This window comes from Corella eumyota, chromosome 5 (assembly GCF_963082875.1).
Source record: "Corella eumyota chromosome 5, kaCorEumy4.1, whole genome shotgun sequence".
Taxonomy (NCBI): domain Eukaryota; kingdom Metazoa; phylum Chordata; class Ascidiacea; order Phlebobranchia; family Corellidae; genus Corella; species Corella eumyota.
The window spans coordinates 11,932,955-11,942,271 of record NC_137494.1 but is presented as its reverse complement, the minus strand read 5'-3'; the positions used below and the strand labels follow the sequence as shown (position 1 = coordinate 11,942,271).

At 31.5% G+C, this 9,317-nt stretch overlaps 2 protein-coding genes and 3 pseudogenes across 2 annotated transcripts; 1 reads left to right on the top strand and 4 right to left on the bottom strand.

Moving 5' to 3' along the window:
• Nucleotides 1-527: 527 nt before the first annotated feature.
• LOC145751800 (carbonyl reductase [NADPH] 1 pseudogene) lies at nt 528-1,490 on the bottom strand (annotated as a pseudogene).
• Nucleotides 1,491-1,685: 195 nt separating this feature from the next.
• On the bottom strand, nt 1,686-2,859 carry LOC145751799 (carbonyl reductase [NADPH] 1 pseudogene; annotated as a pseudogene).
• On the bottom strand, nt 2,829-4,280 carry LOC145751798 (carbonyl reductase [NADPH] 1-like). Its single transcript, XM_082567903.1, has one exon. It carries the CDS (start codon nt 4,172-4,174, stop codon nt 3,347-3,349), a length of 828 nt encoding a protein of 275 aa, XP_082424029.1. The 5' UTR covers nt 4,175-4,280; the 3' UTR covers nt 2,829-3,346.
• A 61-nt stretch (nt 4,281-4,341) lies between these two features.
• Nucleotides 4,342-5,560, bottom strand: LOC145751797 (carbonyl reductase [NADPH] 1 pseudogene; annotated as a pseudogene).
• Nucleotides 5,561-7,015: 1,455 nt separating this feature from the next.
• LOC145752774 (microspherule protein 1-like) lies at nt 7,016-8,537 on the top strand. The gene has a single exon (XM_082569107.1). The coding sequence runs from the start codon at nt 7,044-7,046 to the stop codon at nt 8,346-8,348; it is 1,305 nt and encodes a 434-aa protein (XP_082425233.1). The 5' UTR covers nt 7,016-7,043; the 3' UTR covers nt 8,349-8,537.
• Nucleotides 8,538-9,317: the final 780 nt, after the last annotated feature.

Below are 9,317 nucleotides of genomic sequence, written 5' to 3'. Positions count from 1 at the left end.
AATCAGTAATTATTTAACATTAAACGTACAAGTTTGTTTATGTTGTTTTATTAAAGTTCAATGTTTTATTTAAATATGTTATACTCTTAATTTTATACACAAGTTGCGGTAACATTTAAAATGAATTGCTAAACACACTTTTTGTAAATTGGAAAAAAAGTAACAGTCTTAAGCCATTAATTTTAAATATTTAGTTTATTATTTAGTGACGTATAAAAACATTTTAAAAATTTAATATTTTTATTGTAAATAAACAAACTGTCTGTTATTTCAAATGCCTTAATTTTCATAAAAGATTTTATTAAGTGCAAGTTAGAAAAAAATAGCGATGTTAATTTATAAAATTGGTAATAAAATTATCCCTGAATAATTTCTTTTTGAGGTAAATACAATTGGTGATATATTTCATTATAAAATGGTAATCAAACTAATGATGAGGTAGGTTTAACAATTGTTATAATGATAAAATTTGTTTTTTTTCTGGTGTTGGGTTTTAGAGGTAGATTAAGTAAATAAAGTATCACTTGTCTATGTTGTAAGAAAAGTAAGTAAAAAGTATGCACAGCATATTATTGAATCAGTACTATTAAGTGTAATTATGTATATACAATGCAACGCTGCAAAAAAAATTTACCATTCTGTTATTTTTTTATTCTGTAAAAACTGACCGTTAGGCTCAGTTGTCCCTGTAGGCAATAAAGTCAAATAAACTGGGGTCTCAGCCCCCTCATCTGGGGATTTTGTTGCTTCAGGACCTGTCATATCAGATCTAACCCAACCTGGGCAGCAGCAGTTAATAAGGATATCATTTTTACCCTGTTCACGAAACAATCTTGCTTGGATTCGAGTCATAACTGTAACGCCAAGTTTTGAAGTGCGGTATGCCAAATTTGGGTAACTATCTTCTTCTGGTATTTTGTTCACTGCATATTCTACAAATTCATCCATTTTCTGCACCAATTCTTGTTCCGTTATTTTGTTGGATCGAAATTCAGCTTGAAGTTTGTTGCTACACTTTTTTAAAGCAACTTTACCTAAAGCACTTGAAATAGTTACAACCCTTCCATTTTTTTTAATTATGGGGAGCAAAATATTGCAAGCATTTAAAGTTGCTGTAAAATTAGTTCCAACAGTAACCCTAACCTGTTCTGTGTAGGGCATAGTTGAATTCTTTCGAAAAGACACTCCAGCATTATTGACAAGCACATCAATTCCACCATAGTTAGTGACCATGTATTCCTTTAAGCAATTTACACTGTCATTGTCACAAATATCTAATTGATGATATTTCGCTTCTAAGTTTTTGCTCTTAAGTTTTTTGACTGCTTCTTCTCCAAGGTCTGTATTGCGAGAAGTTAAATAAACAACTCCATCGTAATCTTTGCACAAAGCTCTGACAATTGCAAATCCAAGTCCCTTGTTAGAGCCAGTTACAACAGCAACCTTATGATAAGACATTTATATTTACCTTAATGTCATCTGATTGCAAAGGAATTACAAGCAGTCAGTAAAACAGTAAATATTAGGTTGTTAAATGTTATGGGAATAAATTTCAATACAAGTGTTGTACTACATTTCATTTTATTAATGCTAAAAATATTTGAAATATTGTACAATTTTAATGAGACTTTTAAGAATTTTTCATTTTATTCTGTAAATAACTACATCTTTCTCTATATAGAATTAATATAAAAATTATGGTAATAGTTAAAGAATTAGTAAATGTTTGTAGTTACTGAAAGAGTTAGTAAATTGGGAATGATTTAAATACACATTTATACATTAAAATAAATTTTATTTCGGTAATTTTTATCCACCTAACAAAATATATAAAATACTCAATTTAAAATAATATTGCATATTCTTGTATTAAGTTGTATTCTTGCAGTAACTAAGAGTAATATAACCTGTATACACATGCATAAATCAGTATAAAATAATTCCCTTAGTTATAGGCTCTCATAAAAAGTATTTAATATTTACCATTCTTTTACAGTTTTATCAGAGACAAACTGGCCATGTGGCTCAGTTGCCCCGGCAGGCAGTAAAGTCAAATAAACTGGGGTCTCAGCCCCCTGATCTGGGGTCTTTGGAGCTTTAGAACCTGCCATATCGGTTTGTACCCAACCCGGGCAGCAACAGTTGATCAGGATATCATTTTTACCCTGTTCACGAAACGATTTTGCTTGGATTCTGGTCATAACTGTAACAGCTAATTTAGATACAGCATAAGCAGAATTGGGGAAACCATTTTCTTCGTGGGTTCCTTTAGCTGCAAACTTAACGAATTCATCCATTTTTTGCACCAATTCCTGTTCTGTGATGCTGTTTGATCGAAATAGTGCCTGGAGTTCCTTGCTACATTTCTCTAATGCTATCCTACTTGCAAAACTTGAAACATTGACCACTCTACCATTTTTCTTTATTATAAGTAATAAAATATTGCAAGAGTTTAACGTTGCTGTAAAATTAGTAGCAATAGTAACTTCAGCTTGTTCCGAAAAAGGAGCTGTAGAAGCCATTTTAAAGGCTATTCCAGCATTATTGACAAGCACGTCAATTCCACCATAGTTAGTGACCATGTATTCCTTCAAACGCTGGACACTGCCATTGTCACAAATATCTAGCTGATGATACTTAGCGTCCAAATTTTCACTTTTTAGTTGTTTGACTGCTGCTTTTCCAAGATCTTTGTTGCGAGAAGTTAAATAAACATGGCCATCAAAGTCTTTGCACAATGCTCGGACAATCGCAAATCCAATTCCCTTGTTAGATCCAGTCACGACAGCAACTTTTTTGAATGACATTTTTATTTAACTTAATGTTGCCTAATTGCAAAAAAAAATTATTGGCAAAACAGTTAATTTTAGAGTTGATAAATTATACAGGCTAATATCCATTAAACACATTACCAAAAATATTTTTATTAGTGCTAAATATATTTTAAAAATTGCAAAAATTAAATAAAACATTCAAAATTAACCATTTTATGGGATTACAAAAATCCTTATTACTATACAGAAATGATATATAATGAATTTTACAGATAGTTAAAGAATTAGTAAACTTTTTAAGATACTACTTTGAAGAAACATAATTAAAATTAATTTTATTTTAACATTTTTCTCTACTTACAACCCAACCTAATTGATGAACTACCTTTAGAAGCTAACATTGTTGTTGCTTAACTAACTTTGAATAAATTGATTAGCACATTTAGTTATTTCTTTAAAGCAAAAAATGGTTGACATAATTAGTATAGACATGAGTAATATTAATGTAAAAGTAATTAGGATAAATGTATTAATTTTTAAGCCTTTTTCGATATGTTACCGAAATTTGATTTTTACCATTCTTGTACAGTTTTGTCTGAAACGAACTGACCATGTGGCTTAGTTGCCCCAGTGTGCAGTAAAGCCAAATAAACTGGGGTCTCGGCCCCTTCATCTGGGGTTTTTGTAGCTCTTGGACCCGCCATATCAGTTTTGACCCAACCTGGGCAGCAGCAGTTAATAAGGATATCATTTTTACCCTGTTCATGAAACAATCTTGCTTGTATTCGAGTCATAACTGTAACACCAAGTTTTGAAGTAGCGTAGGCAGAATTGGGGTAACCGTTTTCTTCATGGGTTCCTTTAGCTGCAAACTTAACAAAATCATCCATTTTTTGCACCAATTCCTGTTCTGTGATGCTGTTTGATCGAAAAAACGCTTGGAGTTTCTTACTACATTTTTCCAAAGCCCTTTTACTTGTAAAACTTGAAACATTGACTACCCTGCCATTTTTCTTAATTATGGGCAACAAAGTGTTGCAAGAATTCAAGGTGGCTGTAAAATTAGTAGCAACAGTAACTTCAGCTTGCTCTGAAAAAGGCGCAGTGGAAGCAACTTTATAAGCTATTCCAGCATTGTTGACAAGCACATCAATTCCACCATAGTTAGTGACCATATATTCCTTTAAGCGATTTACACTGTCATTGTCACAAATATCTAATTGATGATATTTTGCATCTAAACTTTCACTTTTCAGTTGTTTCACAGCTGCTTCTCCAAGGTCTTTATTGCGAGAAGTTAAATAAACAACCCCATCAAAGTCTTTGCACAATGCTCGGACAATTGCAAGTCCAATTCCCTTGTTAGAGCCAGTAACAACAGCAACCTTATGAAAAGACATTTTTATACAACCTATTATATTACCTAGTTGCAAAAAAATTATAATTATTTCATGAAGTGTTTATTATTCATTGGAAAAAAAGAATTCAGTTTAAAGGTATAGTGTTTTTATTTTCTTGAAATAAGTGTTAAAATATATATTCCTTAAAATTCATTAAACCAACAATATCAAAAGGTAGTAGTTTTTATTATTAAAAAAAGCTTTCATGCAATAATAATTGAAAAAATTAAAATACATTAGAAAAATTACAGATTTGATTTTAAAAACTAAAACAATTAAAAACTAATATATAAAATACACATATTTCTAAATTAATTTGGAACTTTTATTGATAACAGTATTTTTTACCTTGATTATTAAACAATTTATTAAAAAACAGACTACATTTCATAAAAAAAGTGCATCCGAAAATAAGTGAGTTGTACTTTTGCAACAATAATAGTGGATATATTTAGTTTATAATGGAGAGAACATAATCTATAAATTAATATCTATTTATTAGACACTAAGTTGTACAAAATGTTCGTAAAATTTAATTTTTACCACTCTTCTACACCTTTTTCAGAGACATACTGACCATTAGGTTCAGTTGCCCCGGTAGGCAGCAAAGCCAAATAAACTGGGGTCTCTGCCCCCTGATCTGGGGTCTTTGGGGCTTTGGAACCCGCCATATCGGTTTTTACCCAACCTGGGTCAGCACAATTAATCAGAACATCATTTCTACCCTGTTCACGAAAAGATTTGGCTTGGATTCTGGTCATAACTGTAACAGCCACCTTTGAAAGGGCATAAGCAGAATTAGCGAAACCATTTTCTTCGTGGGTTCCCTTGGCAGCTAACTTAACAAATTCATCCATTTTTTGCACCAATTCCTGTTCTGTGGTGCTGTTTGATCGAAAAAATGCCTGAAGTTCCTTGCTGCACTTCGGTATTACCATTTTAATTGTGAAACTCGAAACGGTGACTACCCTTCCATTTTTCTTAATAACAGGTAACAGGATATTGCAGCTGTTCAACGTTGCTGTAAAATTAGTAGCAACAGTAACTTCGGCTTGCTCTGAAAAAGGAGCAGTAGAGGAACCTTGGTATGCTATTCCAGCATTATTGACAAGCACGTCAATTCCACCATAGTTAGTGAACATGTATTCCTTCAAACGCTGGACACTGTCATTGTCACAAATATCTAACTGATGATATTTAGCTTCCAAGTTTTCACTCTTAAGTTTCTTGACGGCTTCTTCTCCAAGGTCTTTATTGCGAGACGTTAAATAAACATCGCCATCATATTTTTTGCACAAAGCTCGGACAATTGCAAATCCAATTCCCTTGTTAGATCCAGTCACAACAGCAACTTTTTTAAATGACATTTTTAAACCTTCATATATGTGTTCTAAATAAATTTTAAAACAATTTTAAATTAAATAAATTCGTATAAAAATTATTTATTTTTTATATTTTTTTATTCTTGATGTGGGGGGGTCGACTGCTGATTAAGTGTTGGCTTAGTATAAGCTCATACCGTTTATACCGCTTTACTCAAGCGCTACAGCCAGACAGCATAAGAACAGTGGGGATCGAACCACCGACCTCATACAGTAAAGACAAGTGTTCCTACTACTACACCACGCTGCCGGCATAAAATATATAAAATTTGACTTCTATACATTTATAATTTCACAAATTTAAACTCTGCTTAATGTTAAACATTTTCCGTTTATATTGCCCGCGTTGGATGACTTCGCAAAAATTTTGCACCTTCTGTTTGCTTATGACATCACTATGGTTAACAGATGTTTAAATGGTACCGGTGTATTCTCGGTACATTTATATTTTTCTAACTGAACCTGAAATTTTTAATTTATCATTTGCACATTTATAATTAAATTTAAAACAAGTTTGTTTAATAAATTATTCTAAAAAGAAAACCAATTGCATAATTACTTAAACTTTGAGTTAGATCTTTAATACCACGATATTAAACTTGTTATAAAACAATATAATGTACCGCAAATCTTGTGCCGCACACATATGCTTCCGCCCTTCGCAAACCATGACATGAGTTTTTTTTTTGGAAAGTAATAATGACAGAGCTAAAATTACTTCAAAGAACTGAAGAAAGGCAAGTTAAAAAAAGAAAAGTAAGAAATTTTTAGAGATACGATCTACTGATCTATAGAATATGACTGTTATATAACATTTAACAAAGCTTGGAGATTAAAATCTCTCAATTTTTACGGACTTTTTTTTAAATACAAAAATAAAACTGAAATTTTTATATTGGGTATTTTTAACCGACTGAGACACTTTTTATTAACCCAAGCCTTAAACCCTCCTCTGGAAAAACCTCTTATTTGCCTTAATTACAAAAAACAGTCTGCGATTTCCGAATTTTATTTTTTTCTACGTGGTAAATGTATTGTCCTTTATTTGTTTATGGCCAGTGTGGTAATTTAATTAGAAGGACCCACCTCAAGTCTGCCCTTTTCGATTGAGGTTGCGATTTTAAATATAATTTTTTTGTTTATAAACAACAAATTGGGTCTGTTGGTCATGGTATGCTTATACATACAGTTATATATATATATATATATAGTATTTAAACCAAAAGTAATTTTAAACCTAAATGACTTATTTTAACTGACATTGTATTTTTTTAACAGCATTTAAAGACATATATGCTTCAATTAATAATTGCTATGGCTGTGAATCAAACACTAGATTTATATACCAAGATGTATATACTGCATCTTTCTATTTGGCATTATTAACCTTAATCTTAATTATTGTTTGTATAAATATATATATAAAAACTAATCAAATTTCTGTCTCATAGGTCCCAATAAAAATTTAAGAACAAATTTGTTTAAATATGTCACTGGAAAGTGAAAAACAGGAAGCACATCGTCGCCACTCGTCAAGATCGATTAAAAGAAAAAAATTCGACGATGAATTAGTTGAAAGCAGTATAAGACCGCATCGAAAAAGTTCAGATGGTATTGAGGACATTATGGCGGCCACACATTTTTTATCAAATGAGGACGCAGTCAGTGTTTCAAATGAGGATGGAATTATTAAAAAACTGACAAAAAGTAATCAAGAAATGTATAAAAAACACTCTACATCGAGTGGAAATGACCAAACTGTGTACAAGAAGAATGTCAAAAAATCTCGGCAAGCTTTTGCAGGTGGTAAGGATATGAATCGATGGCGACCTACGGATGATATTTTATTAATTGATGCTGTTGAACAAATACAAGAATTATATTTAATTGATCTAGCAGTTAAATTCTCATGTCGGTTTTCGCTTGAGGAAATCCAAGAGCGATGGTACGCTTTGCTTTACAATCCTGTTATTTCTAACTTAGCAAAACAGGCAATTAAAAATTTACCGATGGAGTTAGTTGAGGCAACACACACTCGTGCACCTTTCAGTAAAGCCGAGGAAGAGATTCTGTCTTCCGGGATCACTGCTTCCCAAGTTACCGAAGACATATTTAGAGAACTTTTAGAGAATCACATAAATGTGTTTCATTCGTCACGTACCCCTGCATCTTTGCAAAAACACTGGATGCTAAAGAAACACTACCACTTGTTGGACGATCAAGACACCCAAACAAACGCTCAAAATAATCATATTTTAAACTTCTCCGATGCTGAAGACCTACTCGACGATCAAGAATTATCAACTCCGAAAGATGAAGTGGTTGAAAATGAAATCCGATTAAATGATCGGAAACAAAAACACCTAATCAAAAAACTTGAAGAGGAAATTCCTAAGTGGGATGTTTTAATAAGCTCCGTAACTGACATGCCGATGCAAGAGCTAGACCAACACACGGTGGCAGTCTTGCGTGGTCGGCTTGTCAGATATTTAATGAGATCTCGGATAATAACAATCGGACGAAATACTGATACGAACACTGTTGATATTAATCTTGCCCTAGAAGGCCCAGCTTATAAAATATCCCGCCAACAAGGGACAATAGAAATGAAAGATAATGGTGACTTTGCATTAATTAATAAAGGTAAAAGGTCAATATTTGTCAATGGAAAACCTGTTTTACAAGGCAACAAAATAAATCTTGCCCATGAATGTGTAATTGAAATTGCCCTACTACGTTTTGTATTTTTGGTTAACCAAAATTTAGTGATAGGAACTCCGAAAAATGAATAATTTCAAAAACAATTTTTGTTTGAAAAATATTTTTCAAGTCTTTTTAAAAACATGATGTTTTTTAATATTATATTGATAACAAATTTATATACAGAATATTTTTAAAATTTCGGTTTTCTTACAATTGGGATTATTTTGTTTAAGTAGAATTCTTATTAATACAAACAGCTTTTCATGTTAAAAATAAAATTTGACATCACAAAATAGAGTGTTTATTGTCTGATGTTTAATCTGCTAATTTGTTTTTGGCTTGTTAGTAGTAAGTAGATTTAATTATAGTGCCTTACATGAGGCAGATAAAAAATTGAAGCAGTGGGGGTCAAACCCCTAATGTCATAAATTTAGATTTAAGATTAAATCAAAGGCCTTTGCATGCAAAATCATACACGATTGTTCGATTCCATCTAAAGTCATCGTTCAATAAATCTTTTTTCAGTTATTCTTCAAGTGTTCTTAAACTACCATTGTACTCTCAAGAATGTGGTTGCAATCATACCCTTTACCTTACCCACTAGGCTATCAAGGCAGCACAACAATACATGCAACTCTTCGTACAAAATCCCAAAGCGAAAAAAATTAAATTTAATATTACAGTATTGGTAGACCGATTGTCAGACCGTTTATTAACCATTTCCGTAATACAAACCATTACTTATCTATTTTTTTTAAATTCACCAAATTGTCTAATAGAAAAAGTTCTGTAACTCTTGTTTTAATAAAAAAAGAATATATTAAAACTAAAGTCTTAGTTAAATTAACACGGTTCTATTACACTTGCAAATACTAACATTATAAACTAAATTTTTATTAACAAGAATCAAAAATTTGCGAAAAAGTTCTTTAAACCAGTGCGTTTTAATTTTACAAAATATTTCTTAAAAGTATTAATATTCATAAAAGTTATGACACTTTTATTAAAAACTTATGAAATCCCAAAACCTAAAATATTATATTTTGTGAAACGCGCAT

Coding starts and splice junctions, on each gene's coding strand:
- LOC145751798 (XM_082567903.1), bottom strand. CDS start 4,174: ATGTCTTTTCATAAGGTTGCTGTTGTTACTGGCTCTAACAAGGGAATT.
- LOC145752774 (XM_082569107.1), top strand. CDS start 7,044: ATGTCACTGGAAAGTGAAAAACAGGAAGCACATCGTCGCCACTCGTCA.